Source organism: Notolepis coatsorum (assembly GCF_963971535.1).
Source record: "Notolepis coatsorum genome assembly, chromosome: 8".
NCBI classification, from domain to species: Eukaryota; Metazoa; Chordata; class Actinopteri; order Aulopiformes; family Paralepididae; genus Notolepis; species Notolepis coatsorum.
Window position 1 is genome coordinate 38,765,680 of NC_140172.1, and position 24,794 is coordinate 38,790,473.

The 24,794-nt window shown below is 46.5% G+C and overlaps 1 protein-coding gene across 2 annotated transcripts in view; it reads right to left on the minus strand.

The window, feature by feature from the left end:
• The window catches only part of LOC311233873 (fibroblast growth factor 13-like), a gene marked incomplete at both ends in the record, with an annotated part of 75,151 nt that extends 50,749 nt beyond the window's left edge, over positions 1-24,402 (minus strand). Inside the window, one exon of one of the 2 annotated variants that reach the window (XM_084320937.1) lies at positions 24,273-24,402. In XM_084320937.1, coding sequence (XP_084177063.1) covers positions 24,273-24,324 — 52 coding nt within the window. Of the gene's footprint in view, positions 1-13,719; positions 13,751-24,272 lie in introns of those variants that run through there. The other variant, XM_084320938.1, reaches the window with a different exon arrangement.
• Between the last annotated feature and the right edge of the window lie 392 nt (positions 24,403-24,794).

Genomic DNA, 24,794 nt, shown 5'->3' on the forward strand with positions numbered 1-24,794 from the left:
CGAACGACTGAGGAGTAGAATGTCGTCGAGATAGAATAGAACTCGTATCCCCCAACGACGTAAAGGCTCCAGCGCAGTCGCCACGCACTTGGTGAATGTGCGGGGAGCCAGAGAATAACCGAACGGCATCCTCTGGTACTCGTACGCTACGCCCTGAAACAGGAACCGTAGGAACTTCCAGTGAGGAGGGAAAATCGGGACGTGAAAATATGCATCCTTCAGGTCTATGGAGGTGAACCAGTCTCCCCTTCTGACAGCAAGCAGAAGGAGTTTGACGGTCAACATTCTGAACGGTCTTGCTACAATCAACCGATTGAACGCGGACAGATCCAGTATAGGTCTGACCCCCCCTGTTTTCTTGGGTACCAGAAAATAACGGGAGTAGACGCCTGACATCGCGTCCTCTCTCGGAACCACAACGACGGCCTGCTTCGCCAACAGAGATTGGATCTCGTCGGCCAGGGCTGTCACTGCGTCTGACCCTGACAAGAGGGTGGGGTTGTGCGAACTGCAACACAAGCCCCTGCCTCAACGTTCTCTCCATCCACCCCACAAGACGGCATTCTTGTCGCCATATGTGAAAATAATCCCACAGTGCACCCGCCGTCAACTGACGCTGGGCCGCAAGGAACAGTAGATAGTTGGCCCGGTCCCTCCCGCTGTGCGACGCACCCAAGGGGGGACCCCGACAGAAAGGGCCGGTTTGATACGGGAGAAGCTGTCATCAAACTGGTTGACACACACCCCCCCCCCTGAACACCCCTCTAGCGCATGCTGAGGAGTTGTTCCGCAGCTAGACACGCAAGGCATGAGGACCCCATGGGCCCCTACACGCCGAAGCCCTGCAGTGATATTGCTACCACCCAAATCACGCTCGCCTCTTCTTTGCAGACCACTGCCGCTGTGAAGGGAGTGGGAGACATTCTCACATTCTCACAGGAGAACTGCCTCTCCCTGAACGTCAGCAAAACAAAAGAGATGATTGTGGACTTCAGGAGGTCGGGGGTCAAGGACTACAGCCCCCTCAGCATCGACGGGGCACCGGTTGAGAGAGTGAACAGTTTCAAGTACCTCGGAGCCCACATATCCGAGGACTTGACATGGACCACACACATTGACAGTGTTGTGAAGAAGGCACGACAACGCCTCTACTTCCTCAGGCGCCTAAGGAAGTTCCAAGTCAGTCAGAAGATCCTTAGGAACTTCTACTCATGTACAATAGAGAGCATCCTGACCGGCAACATCACCTCCTGGTTTGGGAATAGCACTGCACAAGACCGTAGCAGACTACAAAGAGTGACACGTTCAGCCGAACGCACAATTGGAGGGGGGCTTCCCACCCTCCAGAACATTTACAACAAGCGGTGCAAGGGGAAGGCTAAGAGAATTATTAAGGATTCGAGCCACCCGAACAACTGCCTCTTTGAACTGCTGCGGTCAGGCAAGCGATACCGGAGTCTTAAGGCGAGCACAGAAAGACTCAGAAGAAGCTTCTATCCCCAGGCCATCAGGCTGCTAAACGAACAATAATCGCTAAACGAACAATAATCACTATGCAACAACCATCAAATGCACACAGCACACACACCCACACGCACGCACACACTCACTCAAACAAACAACACACTGCAGCACCCACTCTCCACACTTTAGATCACACAAACACACTTACACTTTATATTTATTGATAAAGGATTTGCACTACAACTCGTACACCTACTGTGAATTGTACCTAAATTGCACCTCGTCCCATTTCTCCATTTCTGCCTTGCACTATATAGTATTGTATATTAGTACACTGCACAGTATTGTATATTGTATGGTAACTACGTCTATTCTGCATCGAACATTGTACATATGTCTAAACTGAACACTGTGACCTCTTTTTTTTACTTCTAATTTTACTATGTTTTTATTTCATACTTATCTTGTCTTGCACAGTCTCTGGAGCGCAACAGTAAGAAGCATTTTGTACAAAAGTATTCTGTACTTCTGTATGACAACTATTAAAGAAACTTGAAACTTGAAACTTGAATTAGCGCGATACCCCGCCTGGCGAAGGCGAGGCCGGGGTAACCCTTGCTGTGCATTCAACAGAAGAGGCCAAGAGTCCCCCTGCTGACCACTGTAGCTAGTGGCAGCTGTAACACCATGCTCATCCAACACACAACGTGTGGTGCAGGAACCACGCGACAGAACATTCTCACGGACAGACCCAGTCTCAGCCATCAACTGGGTGTCAGCCCCTGTCCCCATGAGAAGCGAAGAATGGGGCCACATGCGCTTCAAGGAAGGTTCGCGGCCCGCAGCCAAAGGAGAACGATCAGAGCCCCGCTTCCGTGGGTAACAGAGAGAGGATTGAACGGGGAGCGGGCTGCTCGCGGCAAAGTGACGACGGCTTGTTTTACCAAACTCGAATTCACCCAAAATGGCCGATCCCTCGGCCGCCAAGGCTGTCGGCCTTGTGGGACCCTGTTGACTCTCCACCCAGGGCACCACTGGCGGGGTAAACATGGCCGCCTGTCGAGGATCTCGCCACAGTCGTTGACGAGACCGTGCTCCCACCTCTGGCTGCACAGCGTGAGGCGGTGTAGGACCCAGATCAACAACCGCCTGCGCCTCCACAGAATGCCCAAAAAGACTATCTGTGGAAAAAGGAGTTGTGAGGAGAGAAAACCTATCCTCTTCCCCAAGAGGAGATTGCTCCAACCAAACATGCCTAACAACCAACGTTGATAGCATCCTAATCCTCCCCGCAGTTATAGCTTGTGACTGAGTCAAGATCTCTATAACACCACAAACATGAACCATGTTTACAATGTCAGCTGGACCCATAGTCCTACTACCCGACGCCAATGTGGATAGGAAACTAGCCAGCTGAGCCATAACACTGGCCACCGCTAAATACCATCCTGCAGCAGTATAACACTCATCCGTCCATACTGCCACCCTCCGAGCCGATTCGCTGTCAAGCATCGGCCGGGTGGGACGTCGTTCATCCCCGCCGGGGCACAGGAACAAAGCTACCTGGCTATGTAGCCACGGTACACCCGGCCTGCACCCTGTTGTTAGCCCGTTTACCTGTAAAAAAGGTAAATAGGACTCAGCGAAACCCCCCACATTAACAACCGACTGACCTTCATCAATGAAGCTGGTAAGAGGAGGGAAAAGCGGCATCCCGCGGCGGGGATTATTAGAACAACGACCCATTTCAGCGTCAACGTTAGCATTAGCAGTAGTAGCAGTAGTAGCATTAGCGTTAGCAGCGTGCTCCAGGATTGCCAGGAAAACATCCACTGCAGTGGAACGATCACCAAGCCACCCCGGCCCTGGCGCCGAAACATACTCCACAGCATTACCAATACCGACATTGATGCCTAATGACACAGGCCTTACCTTTGTACAAGCCGACTTGATAGCCAAACCTTGTACGCTGCCCCTTGGTCTGCCGCCGTCAGACGAGGAAACATCAGCACAGGCCCAATGTGTCGCTGAAACATGCTTCGAAGATGCCAGGGGCAAGCAAACCTCCGGTAAGCTTTCAACATTACGCAATTTCTTCAATCTTTTCATACCGCTAGTTACATAAGGTGCACTGCATCCGATATGATGGAACGAAAATAGAGGAAGGGTGTATTGGTGACCATGGTTACGGTCTTATAGGCTGCGCCTCCATAGAGGCGGGACCCGGTCAGGTGTGGGTGTATGTGTTTTTTCCGTGATGGAGTACAATAGGTACATGAGATAAGGGGTATCTCGATAGGGCTTAAGAGCGGGACGCGATAAGCCAAGTACGAATATATAACTTATGTTACATTGTTAAACCTTTACTAAGCTTTCATGTTGCTTTCTTAAGGCAAAAAAACTTAGCAGTTAACTATGCACATATAATAGTTAAAAGAAAAATTTTGCTTTTTATAAAGGTATGGAATAAAAGTATTGCTTTCTGTAACTGAGGGGTACAATTCCCTGACTGTATTAATAAGTATGGTATCATTAAACCACTACCGTCTTATGTACATTACTACTGGCCATACAGTACACGAGTATATGATGAGAACACCTCCACAATGATACGGTTCCACACAAATCTGGATTTAAGTATTTATTAGCAGCAAGAATACATAATATACTTTACTCTAGATGCGCTTATAAGGCAAAGGAATGTGCGTAGGCAAATCAATAACGAATGTCCATTCTCATATTACGCAGGAGATAATAATACAACCTGAATATTAGGAATTATATCTATGGTACACTGGTAAGGTAGCGGGAGATTCTGGTAGGGGGTTCCCACCGGTTGTAAGCCAGCAGGGGGAGGAAATGTTCGAATGCAAAGTCTGGATCAGCGGGGACTCAATAAGCTCCTGCTATGGGAGGCGGTATATTACTCCCTGATCGGCAGACGAAAGCAGCAGCTGTAATCCCAGTATGCGTGCAGCACAGGTGAAAGCCGGCCAGCCTCTCCTTGAGACGGGCTCGAGTGATGCTCCTCACGTCACGGGTAAATCCCACAGTAGTGGGTGTAGATGATTCTTCTCCGCTCCAACAGCCTGGTCCAAAGCAATAATAATAATAATCCAGCCGGAAAAGGGCTCTGCATTCACCGTTGTAGATTCTCCGGTGCGTGGTACTTCACATTAACTAGGTTGAACTTGACGTTATTCAACTAAGCTCTGACACTTTACTATCCTATTCGCATGCGGCTATAAGTGCTCTATTTAGACGCACAGTTGCTCACTTCACTTGGTCGTTGACTCGTGATGAAGGCTTTACTAGTAAGGAGCGAACGATACGTTGAACAAACGTATTAGGATAAGACAAGACTCTATTTTGGGGCAAAACGGGCCCACTTCACCGCACGTCGTATCGTGGGTGAGGCTTCACTTGGGTAACTCGAACTACTTCTGTATTCACCTGCGCCATATTTATATGTTAGGCGAATAAACTAGTACCAGCCTTATTCCTGTCTCGTAGTCTTGGGCAGAACCGGGCATGTTGAGACAAGCCTTGACGGTGGCTTTGAACTCGACTCTGGGGGTATGGCAATGGCGCTGGTGGAACGCTATCCAATAAGAGAACGAAATATTATGGTCTGTACTAGGTTAAAGGGATATTCCGTGTATATGTACAAAGAATACACAAGGGATATCAAACGATATACAAATATTATGCAATATATATCAATCAGTAAATATATATATTCAGTTTAATCTGACCCTTTGTAACAGCCGCCTCCTAATTAGTCCCACCTAATTAGATAAGCAGAGACAGATTAACCGCACTGTCCACTACTCAATGTCCGTTGTGAGGGTAGGGCAGTTCACAAGGTTAGGGGTCATGGTCGTCATTAAGCGAGTCGGGGAGCCTTGGCGACTCTATCAGCCTCGCTACGGGTCGGTTGTAGGTCCGCCCTTGGACGAGCAATTCTGCCGCTCTGACCTTTCCGTCGGCACCAGTGGTCACTTTGCTTACGCGGCCGGCCGGCCACGCAGCTCGGGGTAGTGACTGGTCTATGGTCATGACGACTGGATGGGATGAAGGGGGGTTTAGGAGGAAGCGGGCCTGAGACTGCTTTGATCTGTGCTTGGCTGTGCCTCCTCCTCCTCCGTCTGTTTCTCTTGTTTGCTCTGTACCCCGTCTGAGGAGGGGCCGGTGCCGGCCGCCCCGTCAAGGAGTCGCTTGGGGTGCTGGGTTCGAGGTCAGCTACGTCTGGAGCGCAGCTGAGGGGGGTGGAGTTCCGAACTCCCTCTTGTGCCCACGGTTCTCTCACAGGCCTCTCGCTTAATGTCAATAGCCTCTGCTGTACGAGGGAGTGGCCGGTGTCGCTCGCCTTTGTGTGTAGGCAGCGTGTAGACGTGGGTTGACTGTCAAGTCCGTAGAGGGGGCCCTGGAGCGTCCATCCCAGTCGGGTCTGAACCGCGACTGGGCATCCTTTGGGTCCGATGTGGGCCGCCTCAATTGGGAGAATGAGGTCCGCGTGGTCGGAGCCGATGAGCAGGGTCGGTGTGGCGCCGTCGATAAGCGGTATAGGTAGTTGACGTAGGTGCACATACTTAGCCATCAGCTGTGGGATGGGGTAGGTGTACTGAGACAGGCCTATGTCGTGGCTGGTGAAGACGTTGGTTATACTATACTGCTTCTCGGGCTGGTCCACCGCTGCTATCTTGAAGGAGACCTTTTCACCTTTTATGGTCTTCTGGTCCCTTCTGATGGTGCGTATGGTCATGGTATCTTTGACACCCCGCAGGCCCAACTGGGCTGCTGCGGAAGCGAGGAGGAGAGTCTTTTCAGACCCATCGTCCAGGACGGCGTAAGTGTCCAGGACCTTGTCCTCGTAGCTCAGGAGCACTCTGACCACTTTGAGGAGCACTCGGGGGGTCCCGCTATGCTGGTCAATGTGGAGCACTCCTGTTGGTCGGTTGCCTTGGATCTTCTGGTGGGCTCCGCACAGTGCTGCGCGGTAAGCGGCGCCCGCCTGGGCCGCCTCACGCCACTGGTCAACTTGGACGGGGTTCAGTGTCTTATATTCGGCGCACTGTGCCAGCCAGTGTCCGCCGTCGCAGTAGGTACAGTAGGGAGCGGTCTGGTGGCTCTTCGGTACTGGTGCCACCGCCTCGGCATGGTACATTACCGCGACGGGCCCACTCTGTTGTCCTGGCTGACGCCTGTTGATGTCATGCAGGACCTCCAAGTGGGTGCCACCGCACCTGCTGCACTTCTTCTTCAAGCGGCACTCAGCTGCTAGGTGGCTGCGCGCGCAGCGGAAGCAGCGGCGGTGGTCCTTGATCCACTGACTCACCTCGTCCGTGGTCAGCTTCCCGAAAGTGTCGCATTGGTACAGCCGATGTTCTCCCTCACAGTACTGGCACTCAATCTTCCACTGGTCCTCTTTCGTCGAGGGGGTGTTGTGGTTCTTGTGCTGCGGTACTGATTCGGCTTGGTGCATAACGGTCACCAACCGGCGGTTATCTGTTGATCCCCGAGGTCCGAGTCTTGGGCTTGGTCCACTCCATACGAACGTGTCGAGTCGTAGGCTACTGACCTCCCTGGCGAGGAACTCAGATAGGTCTAGGAGGGATGCCTCTGGACCGTTGGGGTCGCGGTGATCTCTCTGCCGCCGAAAGCGATCTTGTCGGGCGGGAGGGAGCTTCTCTAATATCCTCTCTACATTAGAGTTAGCGTACAGTTCATAGATCCCCTTTTCCTTTTGGGCCCCCAGCATCCCTACCAGGGACTGTACCTTGATAGACAGGTCATCTAATGCTCTGTTGTCTCTGGCTGGGGGGAGACGGTCAATGTCTCTTATCTCCTGTATCACGTAGTCCCATATGCGTCCATAACGTTGGTCGAGGGCTACTAGAGCCGCGGTGTATGGGGTAGTAGAGCTGGAGTATGCCAGCGCTATATTGTGCGCTCTGGGCACCTTCAGGTGCTTGAGTAGGATAGCATACTTGTACGGTTCATCTGGTACGTCGGACTGCATAGTCTCTAAGCACATTCGTAGCTCTGTGTACTGTGCTCTGTTCTCGTGTGTGAAGTCCGGGAACGTCGGTGTGCCAAGGTACGATGCCATGGATGACTGGCACATCGGTGAGCGTTGGGGGAGAGGCCTCCTGGGCGAGTCTCCCCGTGCGCGTCGTCTTGGGCTGGTGCTTGGTGGGTACCGAAGGTCGGGTACCCAGGTGCTGTTCCTCGGGGCTGGCGGTGCGTCAAACTCACCCGTGAGTTGAGTCGGGGGTTTGTAGCGTAGTGCCTCGGGGCTGACTTCTGGGCTGTACTGGGCCTCCTGGTCCAGAGTACGTTGCTGCTGGTCGGGGCTGTACTGGGCCTCCTGGTCCAGAGTACGTTGCTGCTGGTCGGCTTGACATTCCTCCTCTTCCTCCTCCTCTTCCTCTGCTAGGACCTGGAGTCTTCTGTTCAGTCTCTCGGCGTGGTCCGGTTCTTCCCGGTTGCTGGGTCTCGTATGGACCGGCCGGGGAGGGGGTTCGGAGACGTGGACAGGATCCTCCTGTTGGCGGGGTCCCGGGTCGCTTGGTCGGGTAGGGGAATGTGTCCTAGACCCTTGTCTTGACGATCTCCGGGAGCTCCGTGCGGAGTGAGGGGGTGTCGCCATGGTGATCAATTTGTCCATCAGCTGCGCCTGCAGCCGGTCGCGCTCTGTCTCACGCTGGGCATGGGCGGCGTCGCGCGCTGCTTCGCGCTGGGCATTGGCGGCGTCGCGCTGCGCATTGGCTGCGGCGTGCTGCGCATCGGCGCGGCTTCTCTCAATGTTCTCTTCCGTCTGAAGGCGTCTGGTCTCCAGTCTTATGCGGTCGTCTTCACTCCTTTGTTGCGCCTGGAAGCGCTCTCGCTCGGTTGCAGAATGTTCGCGTTCACGGAGGGCTTGCGCTTGGAGTTGCGCGTGAAGGCGCTCTCGTTCGTCTGCAGCTTGTTCGCGCTCGCTCGTCTGTTGCGCTTGGAGTCGATCGCATTCACCCTGAAGTCGATCGCGTTCGGTAGAGGCTGCCAGGGTGGCGATGAGTGCCTGTGCCAGCATCTTGTCTGCTCGCTGGGGGAAGACGCCGGTCGAGGCGATCGGCTTCCAGGCAGTGCTCGTTGGAGATCTGTTCTCTGGGCGCGCCTCGAGGTCCGTCTCCTGGGCGCGCTTCTCTTCTGGTAGTGGGTCGGGTTCCGTCCCTGGAGCGCTTTCTTTATCCTGGAGCTCTCCGGGGACTGTCCCGTTGGCGTTGTCGGGGGGTAAAGTCATGTCATGTCCCTCCTGGTCCCCCCCGTGAGCTTGGTCAGTTACGTTAGAACCCACTAGGGTCTCTACTGGCGGGGTAGCCTGGTCGGTAGGGTTGGACATAATTTTACTATCCGTATTTAACTTCCTTTTAAAGCTAGGTATTGGACTGACAACGTAGTCCTCTAGGTGAAGAGGTGGCTGCCGTCTGCGCTCCGGGCGATCTAGCTTAGGAGAACCGTTTGTGGAGTGTTCATCATCGGCCATGTTAATATTAATATTATATTAATATTACGCTAATTCTTATCCGGGGCTCGAAGGACCAATTGTAACTGAGGGGTACAATTCCCTGACTGTATTAATAAGTATGGTATCATTAAACCACTACCGTCTTATGTACATTACTACTGGCCATACAGTACACGAGTATATGATGAGAACACCTCCACAATGATACGGTTCCACACAAATCTGGATTTAAGTATTTATTAGCAGCAAGAATACATAATATACTTTACTCTAGATGCGCTTATAAGGCAAAGGAATGTGCGTAGGCAAATCAATAACGAATGTCCATTCTCATATTACGCAGGAGATAATAATACAACCTGAATATTAGGAATTATATCTATGGTACACTGGTAAGGTAGCGGGAGATTCTGGTAGGGGGTTCCCACCGGTTGTAAGCCAGCAGGGGGAGGAAATGTTCGAATGCAAAGTCTGGATCAGCGGGGACTCAATAAGCTCCTGCTATGGGAGGCGGTATATTACTCCCTGATCGGCAGACGAAAGCAGCAGCTGTAATCCCAGTATGCGTGCAGCACAGGTGAAAGCCGGCCAGCCTCTCCTTGAGACGGGCTCGAGTGATGCTCCTCACGTCACGGGTAAATCCCACAGTAGTGGGTGTAGACGATTCTTCTCCGCTCCAACAGCCTGGTCCAAAGCAATAATAATAATAATCCAGCCGGAAAAGGGCTCTGCATTCACCGTTGTAGATTCTCCGGTGCGTGGTACTTCACATTAACTAGGTTGAACTTGACGTTATTCAACTAAGCTCTGACACTTTACTATCCTATTTGCACGCGGCTATAAGTGCTCTATTTAGACGCACAGTTGCTCACTTCACTTGGTCGTTGACTCGTGATGAAGGCTTTACTAGTAAGGAGCGAACGATACGTTGAACAAACGTATTAGGATAAGACAAGACTCTATTTTGGGGCAAAACGGGCCCACTTCACCGCACGTCGTATCGTGGGTGAGGCTTCACTTGGGTAACTCGAACTACTTCTGTATTCACCTGCGCCATATTTATATGTTAGGCGAATAAACTAGTACCAGCCTTATTCCTGTCTCGTAGTCTTGGGCAGAACCGGGCATGTTGAGACAAGCCTTGACGGTGGCTTTGAACTCGACTCTGGGGGTATGGCAATGGCGCTGGTGGAACGCTATCCAATAAGAGAACGAAATATTATGGTCTGTACTAGGTTAAAGGGATATTCCGTGTATATGTACAAAGAATACACAAGGGATATCAAACGATATACAAATATTATGCAATATATATCAATCAGTAAATATATATATTCGGTTTAATCTGACCCTTTGTAACACTTTCCCTAAAAAAACATTTTTGATTAATGAATTTATCGTTTAAAAATATTTGGCGGTCCAAAATTAATGTTGTTGTTTACATGTTGTGTGCATTTACGCCGATCGCGTGAATACTTTCGGCAAGCAACAAGCTGTTCCGCGTTGCTCTGATTGGCCGAGCGTGCGCATGCGCATGAGCCGCGACAAGCCCCTCAGCCAGGCAGCAATACTAAGCTCCAGTTAACCTAATTTATACCGTAACGAATCATTAAAAAAATATACCGTTAACTGGAATATGTTGTTTCTTTATACATATGTTGGATTATGTAATTGGTTTGTCATGACAAACCAATAAAAAATCGTGCGACTCAGGCTTCATCCTCAGCTTCGCGGCTGCGTTGCGGGTCCACGACCCTCCGTGCTCCGATAAGGCTTTCAACAGCGGGGAGAGTATGCTGCCGTGAGCGGCATCGCTGAGCTCATCATGGTGTCCGCTGGACGAAGCCAGAGACTGTCTTATTATGGGGCTTATGTCGAGAAGCAGTAACACAACAGTGAACACATAGTTAAGTACGACTGACAGATGCATTGCAACTATGTGTTCACTGTTGTGTTACTGCTTCTCGGCATAAGCCCCATAATAAGACCGTCTCTGGCTTCGTTCAGCGGACACCATGATGAGCTCAGCGATGCCGCTCACGGTAGCATACTCTCCCCGCTGTTGAAAGCCTTATCGGAGCACGGAGGGTTGTTGATGAGCTCAGCGATGCCGCTCACGGCAGCATACTCTCCCCGCTGTTGAAAGCCTTATTGGAGCACGGAGGGTCGTGGACCCGCAACACAGCCGCGAAGCTGAGGATGAAGCCTGAGTCGCGCGATTTTTTATTGGTTTGTCATGACAAACCAATTACATAATCCAACATATGTGTAAAGAAACAACATATTCCAGTTAACGGTATATATTTTTAATGATTCGTTACGGTATAAATTAGGTTAACTGGAGCTTAGTATTGCTGCCTGGCTGAGGGGCTTGTCGCGGCTCATGCGCATGCGCACGCTTGGCCAATCAGAGCAACGCGGAAGGGCTTGTTGCTTGCCGAAAGTATTCACGCATCCCGATCCCTACTTCCAATTTCCCCACGTGGAATGCACCTGATTGGATAAATTACATACTGGTGCTCTAGTGTGACATCTAGTGGCTGGATGTATAGAACCTTTAACTAAGCGTTTTACAGCTATCAGATCTAAAGCAACAATTCCTTATTAAAGTTAATAAATCCTTTATTAAACACAGATTAACAGTTAAATTATGCTTTTTGCAGCTACCAGATATAAAGTGAGAACAGTGCCTTATTAAGGTTAATAAATCCTTTATTATGCACTTATTAACAGTTAACTAATGCTTTCTGCAGCTCTGCCATCTGGAATGAGCACAACATGTGGTCAAGGTTGTGATGTGATTAAGAAATGACATATAAATATGTTTTAGCTGCAAACCGCTTAGTTAACTGTTAATAAGTGCATAATACATTTATGATAATGTTTTTTTACCTTAAGAAAGCAACTAAATATAATAGGTTAGTAAGTTAGTAAAATTAACACTTTGATTCATGTTCTTAAGCAGTCTATAAAGCAGTTGTTAACACATTTATCACAAGTGCTTATAACTTGTAGTCAAATGTGGTGACTTTCTTCACTTTATGTGGAATTTAAGACACATTTTCAGATACAATGGAAGCCAATGGTATAGTTGTGAATCAGCAGGAAAAAATAATTCAGTAACAGTCAAATTAAAAAGAATTCTTCGTATCAAGGCAAGAATAACTTGGAACCCACATGTCAAAAAAGACTATATAGTCGTTTAAGTAGCTGTTTCTGATTTATTATCCGGTGTAAACTTTCAGGGACCACCCTCAACAGGGATCAAGGAGTTCAAACATAGGGCACACCACAAAAATAGCAAAAGCACAGAGAGCACATGCTGACCTGTTACTCTCAGTCTGCTGCCATCCCGAGTAGATGACCATCAATAATATCTGTAACCCAAATCTACCAAGACTTTGCGACTACTGCTGGTGTATTCCCTGCACTCTGGAGATGAAGGAGAATCCAATCAGCCACTAAAGACCTGTGATGGGCTCTATGCCTGGAGAGGTGTCAGTATGTTCACCAAGCCATTGAAGCATGTACTGTATGCAGCAGACTATACACCTAAGTATAATCTGCCACATCAAAGCATAAGTAATGAGTTTAAATATTTGAGATAAAAGCAATGAGCTTATGTTTGCCTCTTTTGTCCTTTACGCATACAGGGCAATAGGCTATCGATTTCACATTTAAAGATGATCATGAGTCAAAAGGACAGCTTTTCATTATTGTTTTTCTGCAGCTTTTCATTATTGCATGTTTAAACAAGGGGAAAATACCACATTTGTATTGCAATTCCAACATGTTTTGACTGCATGTGCTTTCAAAACCTCTCTGTGGTTCAAAACACTTAGAGATGATCCCCTCACTGCCGACTGGAATTTCACCAAGATGAGTAAGAATACAATTGTCCTTAAGTTCAAATTCAAGTTTGAACTTGTTTGTGGCCAGTTAGGGTATATAGTTGGTTTTGCAGCAAAGGCAACATCATTAAAACACATTTGACAATAAACAGTAAATAAGACAAAACACCATGCACACACTGAGACAATTTAATGTACTCTTGCCCTAGAGCCTCTTACCAGTTCAAAAGAGTTATTGCAATATAGAGACAAATGAGAACTCATCAATTAATAATGTTTCACTATTAGCCTTATAGCCTACAATACTAGAGGCATATTCTAGTAGGAGTGGTACCCTGCCCTCATTGGAAACAATGAGAGCTGGGTGGACATTTCCTTGTAAATGGCCAAATTATGACAATCTTTCTTTAATTAATTTAAAATGATTGAAAAGTCAATAGCATTCCAGTTCAGCTACAGGGCCGGTCTTGTATAGGATATACCCTTACCAGAAGCCTCTAATAAGTTTGTGTGACATTAACTGACATTAATTTTACACCGCTGGTACTTGTAATTGGATTAAACTGTATTTCGCCATCGGAAGATGTAGGCTAACTGATGATCATCACAGTCCGTCTGACCGAGGCAGCGTGCGGAGCAGGGCGCGCCCTGCTCGTTTCAGGACCACGGACAGCTCTCTAGCCACCGCAGGGGACGCTTGGCTAATACGTTTTAACTTGTGAAAACGACGTTTCAGCGTACTGTACTGTTACTGTAAACTATTTATATCCGACTGACACTAATAATTTATATTGAAACTTAACTTAGAAAATGTGAACTTTAATAAAAACATAATCAGGTTAAACGACAGGTCCAACATGAATACTTTCTTCTATTCATAAATGCTGGTCCTACCTGAGGCCGATCTGCGGAGAGGAAAAGTCATGTTGCGCTCGAGGAGCCCTGGAGCCTTTTGCTCATGGTCATGGTTTTGCCACTTCCCGTTCTGATACTTGGCGAAAAGAGCGAATTGCCGAAGTTGAAACCAAGAATTCTCCACGGTATTGGATCCATTAGGGCGGCGCACGTGGCATTGACGGGAGATCATTACAGAACATTATAGGCCATTAAGCCGTTAGAACTGGTCATTAATGATTCATCTGGAGGCTCCGCTGATCTGGCACAATACGCACAATCACTGGGAGAGAAACAATGAACCCTTTTGTATAGCCAAAGTCTTTCTCTGGTCTGCATCCCCTTAACAATTGTGTGTATTGAGCCGTACTGTATTGTACCCATTCTGCAATCTGTTAATAAAGTTTTCAATCAATCAATCAATCAATCAATCAATATACTGAGAAAAGCAAGCCTGGGACCTGTCACTGTATGGTGCAGTCCGTCTGTACTGTAGGCTTTACTATGTTTTTTTTTTTTTTCTGGACTCTTTTTGTATCACAAACAGTACTGTAATTGCAAATCTGATATGTCATAAATGTATAGATGTAGCAGTTCTGTCTATCTGTATGTCATGTATGTCATATATGTTACGATGAATTGAAAATGGGGGACCCTGATGTAAACAAGACGAAAGTCTTTCTCTGGTCTGCAGCTGTACTGTACTGTACCCATTCTGCAATCTGTTAATAAAGTTTTCAATCAATCAATCAATCAATCAATCAATCAATCAATCAATCAATCAATCAATCAATCAATCAATTCAATCAATTCAATCAATCAGAGGACACCTAAATTGATACACATTGGGCAGCAGACCCAATGGATTTAGTCTCAGGAGCCCCAAGCTGAGAAAAACTTTGATATGATTAAGTACAGAATTCCACAACCCTCTATCAACTGTACTGTATGCGTGTGCGTGTGTGTGTGTGTGTGTGTGGGGGGGGGGGGGGGGGGTAATAATAATAATCACTATATTATCTGGCGGTCCCCACTGAGAACCATTGAGCAAGTTGATCTAGGAAACTGTGACAAGCATAATATGCTACTTAACTGTCAGACACCCTTCCCCTCTCCAACAAAGCTCTAGCTATAGCTTGCATCTTCACCACGCACCCAATTAAAATACTTCACAGCCTTTGTCTCTGTGGGTCTGTTGGCTATCCTCTATCCCCATGTGTCTCTGTGGGTCTGTTGGCTATCCTCTATCCCCATGTGTCTCTGTGGGTCTGTTGGCTATCCTCTATCCCATTCCCCATGTGTCTCTGTGGGTCTGTTGGCTATCCTCTATCCCCATGTGTCTCTGTGGGTCTGTTGGCTATCCTCTATCCCCATGTGTCTCTGTGGGTCTGTTGGCTAACCTCTATCCCTGTGTGTCTCTGTGGGTCTGTTGGCTATCTTCTATCCCCATGTGTCTCTGTGGGTCTGTTGGCTAACCTCTATCCCCGTGTGTCTCTGTGGGTCTGTTGACTATCTTCTATCCCCATGTGTCTCATGGGTCTGTTGGCTAACCTCTATCCCCGTGTGTCTCTGTGGGTCTGTTGGCTATCCATATCCCCATGTCTCTGTGGGTCTGTTGCTATCCTCTATCCCCATGTGTCTCTGTGGGTCTGTTGGCTATCCTCTATCCCCATGTGTCTCTGTGGGTCTGTTGGCTATCCATATCCCCATGTCTCTGTGGGTCTGTTGGCTATCCACTATCCCCATGTGTCTCTGTGGGTCTGTTGGCTATCCATATCCCCATGTCTCTGTGGGTCTGTTGCTATCCTCTATCATCCCTATGCCACATTGTATAGTGGTGAGCTGAGAGCAAAGACAAACAGTCAAACATGGGCTTACAGTAGCTCCCAGTCCAGAGTTATAGACTGAAAACAACAATTCATAGCGTCATACATCCATTACTCTGTTGTGTTGATGGCTTCCTGATCAGGGAATAATCTATTTAAATGGGAAAGCCCACATGTACAAGGGCGTTTCACAAAGTATTTATTTTGCTTGACTGTTTGTCAGGTTATCACAGTTAGTATATTGTATAGCATAAGAAATCGTAAGGCCTATTCTAAGACAACATGTTTAAGAGAATCAACAATGTGTGATTTATTCGTAATACACATAACTAGATTTCCAAATATGGGAGTCCTTCCACAATGACAATTATATTTGTTTAGCATATAATTAGTTAATCATGTTGTGACTTCCTCCTGTGATAATTAAATAATGTATTTAGAACAAGTATGAGGACATCAGACTGTCATAAATGTATAAATGTATCTATCTAGGTCTTTCTTTCTTTTCTTCTTTCTTTTCTTCTTTCTTTCTTTCTTTCTTTCTTTCTTTCTTTCTTTCTTTCTTTCTTTCTTTCTTTCTTTCTTTCTTTCTTTCTTTCTTTCTTTCTTTCTTTCTTTCTTTCTTTCTTTCTTTCTTTCTTTCTTTCTTTCGTTCTCCCAGCAGTTCCCTTTAACTATCAAGTATTCAGAATCTAAATCACCCATAGTGTGTCACACTAGAGAGAAGTAAAATTAATACATCATTTAATAAATATTTTAATTAAATTGTTCCAATCAGAACAATGGCAAACTGAAATAAATACATCAGCTACACCAAGCAAGCTCTCGCTCTTCCAGGTTGCAGCTTATCTACCCACCAGTAGGTGGTATCCTATCACCAGCCACCAGGTAACAGAGTGATGCTCCAGTCATGAGAATAATGCATGATGCTGTGTGTGCGTGTGTGTGTGTGCGTGTGCGTGTGCGTGTGCGTGTGTGTGTGCGTGCGTGCGTGTGCGCGCGCGTGTGTGTGTGTGGTCAGGGTATAACAATATTAGACCTATAGAGAGACCATCTGGTATCTCTCTGAGGTGAAGGGTTGTTGTGAGTTTGCCAGTTGCTCAATCACATGTTCATATAGCAACATGAATGATGACAGCAACTAACCAACCAACCAACCAACCAACCAGCCAACCAACCAACCAACCAACCAGCCAACCAACCACACACACACAAACTATACAAGCCACAAACAGTCAGTCGTGCAACATGTTCACCCGGTTGCCTGTTCACCTCACTGCCTGGGGTGATGATACAACCTACTTTTCATATCATGATATCATGATTTAGCATTCTGGATGGTAACAATATAAATTATAATCAATCAAAATTATTCCAGTATGACATTCATATTGTGCAACACATAGAACATTTTCACAACAGTTTCTATTTGACTAAGGTATTTACAGCTGGGCATCACATACCCCATCCAGTAGAAATTATATGGGTACATACCTTTGTCATGGTCCCAGCCGCGTCTACCTTAATGATAAGCAAGCAGTGCAAAAATGCTTCCGCATTCGTCACCGCACGCCACTACGGTAAAGCGCCTTTCTTTTCAGGCCCGCTTTGGGAGCTGTCGTGCGGAAATAGGCTGTCTATTGCCATTCTCTTTGACAAACTCTAACCTTAACCAGCTCCTTAACAGCGCCTAAACTTAACCGTTCTAACCTTAACCAACTCCGAAACAATGCCTAACCTTAACCTTAACCTTAACCATGCCTAACCTTAACCATAGAAATTATATTGCCATTCTCTTTGACAAACTCTAACCTTAACCAGCTCCTTAACAGCGCCTAAACTTAACCGTTCTAACCTTAACCAACTCCGAAACAATGCCTAACCTTAACCTTAACCTTAACCATGCCTAACCTTAACCGGCGAAAGAATACACGTTAAAAAAAAAAATCACGTTAAAAAAAAAATATTCGATGGGATTCGAACTCGCCAGCAAACGAGCCATAGGATCCACAGCCATGTAGTCTTGCCAATTGAGCTATTTCTAGATACTGAATAAGGGGCGGTGACTTATATATATTGAGCTCCGCTCGTGTCGAACCAAGGCGGGATCTCATGCGCATGCGCGGGCACCTCGCGCGAGCACGCCGGCGCACGCACGCACCTGAGCGAGCACGCCGCCGCCGGTGCACGCACGGGCGCTGGGCGGCGGAAAATGAAAGGCGCATTACCGCACGACACTACGGTAGAATTGCTTCCGCATTCTTGCACTGCTTGCTTATCATTAAGGAAAACGCGTCCCAGCCAGGGACCCTACCTGAACAATATGAACAGTGGTTTTCTGCCGCCCTCTGGTGGCCAAACGCAGCAACTCCAGATACTTAACCTCCTAGGTTTGCTGGATACTATTACTACTATGATTAATGCTGTGCTGCCTCTATTCATGTTGTGTTTCCCCGTGTTAGCTTGTGTTTAAAAGGTTATCTTTACATATGTTTCCTTTAAAGGTTCATCCCTTTACACATGTTTTCAGTAAGTGTTGATATCTTTACATATGTTTCCTTTAAGGGTTCACCCCTTTACATATGTTTTCAATAAGTGTTAATATCTTTTCATATGTTTCCATCAAGGTTTATCCTTTACATATGTTTTCCAGTAAGATAATCCCTTTACACATGCCTTTATTTTTTATGTGAGTTTTCTTTTACTAATACTTTGTGTTCACCTGTCTTGGCCATGCCTGGCCTTAAGCCAGCTGGCACTCATTAGTAATCACGGGCAGTATTTATTCCTGCCCGTTTCTCACATTCATTGTCGCGCCATTGTCATTGTTTTGTTTTGCAACCTTGTGTTCGGTCACTCACTCTGTTCACTCCTGTATTCTCCGTGGGTCCGTTCCTTATTCCAGCACTGCTGTGTTTTGTTTTACCGGGTTTTGCCGTTTGCTTTTGTTTTGTATCAGTGTTGCTTACTCAACTGCCTAAGTAAAAACCCCGTTCATTTCATTCCATCGTCTCTGCCTCTACTCTCTCTGCTCGTGTCCTGCATTTGGGGTCTCCTCACCTATTCCCACACCGAACCTTTACAACCTTAGCAAAAATGTCTACTGGTTTATCATTTCTACTGGTGCACTGCCCACCCATACTGCCTCTCAGCCTTTTCAACCACCACCGGTCCATCTGCCTATATCTTAGAACCAGTTCACCATGAAGCCTGTGTCCCCTGCAACCCACTTAACCTTGAACAGGCCATTTTCAACCTCGGAGCGGATGAGCGCATCATCCCGCTGCCTTTTAAACTTCACACGTCACCTTCACCTTGCAGTCTGTCCCCCTTGATGTCTAAATATACGAACTCCTCTCCGCTAATAGCACTGCTTGGCTTGCTATACTGTCCTTCACCACAGCCATTTGGAATTTGGTTTCACCCCCAGCCGATAGGATTGAATCCCATCAGAACCTTCTTCCCTGTGTCTCCCCCTACTCTGTTTCCCTCTCTCAGCCTTTCCTGTGTCTCCCCCTACTCTGTTTCCCTCTCTCAGCCTTTCCTGTGTCTCCCCCTACTCTGTTTCCCTCTCTCAGCCTTTCCTGTGTCTCCCCCTACTCTGTTTCCCTCTCTCAGCCTTTCCTGTGTCTCCCCCTACTCTGTTTCCCTCTCTCAGCCTTTCCTGTGTCTCCCCCTACTCTGTTTCCCTCTCTCAGCCTTCCCTGTGTCTCCCCCTACTCTGTTTCCCTCTCTCAGCCTTTCCTGTGTCTCCCCCTACTCTGTTTCCCTCTCTCAGCCTTTCCTGTGTCTCCCCCTACTCTGTTTCCCTCTCTCAGCCTTCCCTGTGTCTCCCCCTACTCTGTTTCCCTCTCTCAGCCGTTCTACTTTCTCAATAAAGGTTCAATCATAAGGCAAGTGGACTGCCCACTCTCCTTGAAATAATTAAATAAAATAACAGTAGCAACAGCAGCTGTTGATTAATTAAAGGAGAAGTTACAAGCGCCCGACCAAACCACATCAAAAGGGAACGCAGGCCTGTCCAGTGCTCTGAGAGTAGGGCAATATTGAATCCGGGAGAGACTGGAGCACACAGATTAAAGGCAATACACTTTATTTACAACTAACGTTTGGATACAGGGTGGGTCTTCATCCGAGTCAAAAGGTAGTGGATTAAAACATTGGTTTTCTACCCTGGATGATGTCTTACCATTTGTCATTGGTTAGCTGTTTTTCACTTTATGGGCACTTCAGAAATAATCCTGATATGGTATTTTGGCCATATTCACTAGCCCTACACAGATAAGCCACCTGTGCAGAATGTGGAGAGGACTGAGTCATCGTCGAGAGCCAGAACTGGGGTGTAACATGCAACATGTGTTCAATGAAGATTTTCAGGGTTTATTTCCCATAATCAGTCGCCATGCTGTCATGCTCCCAGTCCCGTGTTCCCATGTTGACCTGTGCCCCACAGTCCACTTAACTCTTCTTACTTGTAGGGCGGGATGTTAATCCAATGTCTCTCACATTTCAGGTCTACTCTAGACAACGATGACCAAATATGACAAAGTGGAAATTTAGCAACCATGGGGAACAGCTGGACCTAGAGTTCTATTCTGACCAGAACAACACGCGTCCCACAGCAATCCCAAATGGTTGCTTACTTTCACTAATTACGACTCAAACTTGTAATGTAGTACTGTATATGAACATTGGATGGACCACCATCCCGTCTAATAGTGTCATCCTGTACTGGTTATAACTATGATTTGTCCTGTTCTGGTTATAACTATGATGTCATCCTGTTCTGGTTATAACTATGATGTTCTGATCTGATTCTGATCTATGCTAGACTATCACTGATTTAGGATCATCAGGGCTAATCAGCAAACAACCATGTCTTTGTTAGTGATGAATCCTAACATTCTGATCTAAACCCCTCACAAACGGACTGTACACGTGTACACACACACACACACACAAAAGTGTACACTTATGCATATATATACGCACAAACAAACACACACGCACGCACGCACACACACACACACACACACACACACACACACACATACCACACACACACACACACACACACACACACACACACACACACACACACACACACACACACACACACACACACACACACACACACACACACACACACACACAGTTAAGGTCTGTTCCTCCACTCAACCTCACAGGAACAGGATTTTAATGAGTTCCTGTTCCACTTCAACTTAATCCTTGAAATCACTATAAATACACAGTACACTCAAGTTGACCTTTGACCCACACATTTGTCCACCAAAGAGAATCCGGGCTAAGCTGTTCCAGTGCCACTGTGTTGCTTCACTGATGGTGTTCCAGTGGAACTCTTGTGTGTTGTACAGTAAGTCTATGTTGATGGAGTGAGTGGCACAATCAATCAATTGATTGAATCAATCAATTGATACAAAAAAATCAATCTATTTTCTACTAGCCTATTTAGCTTCAATAATAAGTCACAGAATCAAACACCTAAATCTGATAGTTGACTTAAACTTTCTTTTCTAGTGGGCCAAGAAAAACTCCTGGCTGCTCCCATAATTGGCAACTTACTACAAGGCAAAATAGATCTCACCCACGTGCCAAGTCATTCAAAAATATTCTCTGCGAGAAAAAGCTCAGAAGTGATCTGAGATTAAAGTCTGAAATGTACGGGGAAAGCTTGCTTAGCGTTCCATGGGTCTGGTGTGTCAGGCCAGGGCATGGACGAGTGGGTGGAGAGTGTGTTTTCTCACTGAACGACCATGAAGGCTTTACGTACCCGCAAAGCTGACATACTAATTAATACCGCAGTGGATGTACATCTCATGTGTCACATGTCATCACATACTATCCTTACTCTGACTATTTTACTGGTGGATAAGACTGAAATGAGCCGTAAATCAGGACATTGTTGTTATTTGTGTCCTATTTGGACAACTCACAGCAACTTAGCAATGTCTTATTCCTCTTGCTCAATAAATCCTATTTGGACATTTCATTTATAGATGGCTTGGTTCTAGAGTGGAATGTGAGTCCAAGTGTGTCTGTAATACACAGGGTAAACAATGGGCCAAGTTAAAATGTTATATAAAAGAAGCAGTGAAGCCAGACCAGCACTCTCAGGTTCAAAATTGAATGGCAGCCTGAAACAAACATGTTTCGGAAATATGTATTCCTTCTTCAGTGTTATAGCTTGAGATTTAAAATGTTAAAATCTCAGTCTGGGCAACTGGGCTGGCCTAGAGAGCCACTGTTCCATTAGACATCATTATTTAAATGTTGGCCACAGTCATTATTGTTGACAGATTGGCAGAAATAACAACAGAGCATTTTATATGGTTGAATTTTGATAATTTTAGAGCTTTAGAAATGATATAGATATTGATATTTTTGACAAAATAACCGGCTACATTGACCTATTCCATAGACTTTCCCTTCACAACACATAATTCACCAGGCGTCCACCAGAGTCACATGACACCGACCAGAAACGTCAGTGGCCAATCAGATCGCGGAAAAATGCAAGTTCGTTGGTAAAAGAATAGACGCCACCGGGATGCTTCTATACTTTAAGCAAGTGGCTTGTCCTTCCGCGTTCCCGTTTTGCGCTCTGATTGGCCACGCACGTTTCTTCATGTGACATGTGTGCCCCAATCGCGTGACGCCTGTGTCTTTGCCCATTTCCGCCTCGAACGGCATGCAAACTACCTAACGCCTAGTTTATCACTGGTTAAGCTTAGGCGACTCTTTCGAAGTTGGTTAAGGTTAGAGTTCTGGAATCAGGGCTGGTGTTCTATCGCCATGCTCTAAGACAAACTCTAACCTTAACCAACTTCGAAAGAGTGCCTAAGCTTAGCCGGTGAAAGAAACAGGCGTCACACGATTGGCCGCACATGTCACACGACCAGAAACGTCAGTGGCCAATCAGATCGCAGAACGCGCACGTGGAACTGGAAATCCGTTGGTAAAAGTATTGACGCCACCGGGATGGTTGGATATTGAGAATGTAGTAGGTAAGATAAGGAGAAGATGCATGGATGGCGCTCAGGCAGCAGGGGGCGTGCTGTGGGGACTGCTTGGCCCAGTGTCAAGCCACACACGGCTTGGAGGGGACTTCTGGGGGGGAGCAGATCCACTTTCTGATGTACAGACAAATAATATACAGCCACATGCGTGCAGTCAGTGTCCTTATAGCCTAACTTACTCAGTAGCATACAGACTATACTCTGTGTGGGTTATATTCCATGATGAGATTTTTCAGAAATAAAATAATTACACTTGATAGATAACATTTAGATGCTACTGTAACTGATTCACTCTAGTAGTCGGTGCCCAACCCACCGCCTTGGGCTCTCACTCTCATGTCCAGCACAGTTGCCCAGGTGGAGAGGTGGGGAGACATTTTACGCACAACTTGGCACATTGTTTACTCACATTCCAATCTAGAACCAAAGTCATTGCCAGCTATAAATCAAATGTCCAAATATGATCTATTGAGCTAAATGAATGACATTGCTAAGTTACCATGCTGTTGTGCAAATATGACAAAAATAACAACAGCAGTCCTGATTCTGGGCTCGTTTCAATCTAGTAAAATTGTTTGAGGAAGGATATTATGTGGTGACACGAGACACTTGTACATCCAATGTGGTAGTAATTTTGTCAACTGGTTGCAGGCACCTAAAGCCTTCCTGATGAATAAAAAATGGGGGACCTTGATATAAACAAGACGAAAGTATTTCTCTGGTCTGCATCCCCTTAACAATTGTGTGTATTGAGCTGTACTGTATTGTACCCATTCTGACTTTTATCTCAGAGAATATCCGAGTTTTCTTTCTCATAAATGTACGATTTATAATCTCAGAAATTCATTTTTTTTTATATATTTATTACCCCCCCCCCCCCCCCCCGGCTCCGTAAATGTCTTTCTTTCTTCTTCTTTTTTTTTTTACCTATAATGGCTCTAATACGCGCCGTCGTACGTGTCGTCGTCAAGACACAATTAATCCATATATGCTGTTTCTATAATCCATCCCACCTGTTTCCTGACATATTATGAATGATATATAGTATAGCTCTGTTATCATACTGTAGCTCGAGGGCAACACCCTTTCTGTCTCCATGGCAATGTAGTTTCCCAGTTTCCATGGCGGTGTACAGCGCGTTGATTGTATTGCTCCCAGAGCTGCTGTCCCAGAGAGGGATCTGTGTGCGCGCCGCGCGTCGCTCATATCAGAAATTGAATTTGTGTGATTCATGCTACAATAACCACATATCATATCACACAGGAATCCAACCTTTAAAAAAAACAATTTATCCCGGACAAAGTGAAAAAACAGCCCCTTCTTAACCTCATTTTACACTATCCATCCCATCTGAGGGTCCTATAGCGGCTGCAGGACAATGGTGATGTTACTCTAACGGCTGACCGAGGCATGCTGCTGATGTCAGCATCATGAAAAACGCTTTGTAGCCAACATACCCAACATCTTTTATTATGATTATTATTATTATTATGATGATTATGATTATTATTTGTGTTATTAATCATAATAATCTCAATAATAGTAGTAATAATAATAACAACAACAACCATAATAATTATAATAATGATGATATGATGATGATGATGATGATGATGATGATGAAAAGTCACGATCAAAATAAGTTCCAATTACTGTATGCCCTATAACCAACTCTGTTACTCATTCTTACCTTTGGAGGCATGGTCTTTTTCCTCTTTAGGTTTTGCCGATTTTCCGCTCATGGAGCACTTGACTGTTGACGCCGGTTGCTTGTTATATGTCAAACTTCAGGTGACAGAAGTAGCCACAAACCATGGAGGTATTATCGAACACAAACCCGCGGTCACTTGTTCGCCTTTTTTCATCCACTGTCAAACGAACCCAGCTCCCTCTCTTTGAAGGCAGTGCAGCTAAAAGCTGTGCTTCTGGAGGAAAGTATATCATTTGGAGCGAAAACGTACAAGCGCAGGCGCACGCAGATACACGCGCGGGCATACGCACAGACACATTGACACACTGCCAACAACAACACCCACACAGACACACGTGACACGCACACACACACGCACGCACGCACACACACACACACACACACACACACACACACACACACACACACACCCGACACACACACACACACACACACACACACACACACACACACTACATTATCATAATAATAAATCCCACGTGCCGTGACGTGCGCCCAAAA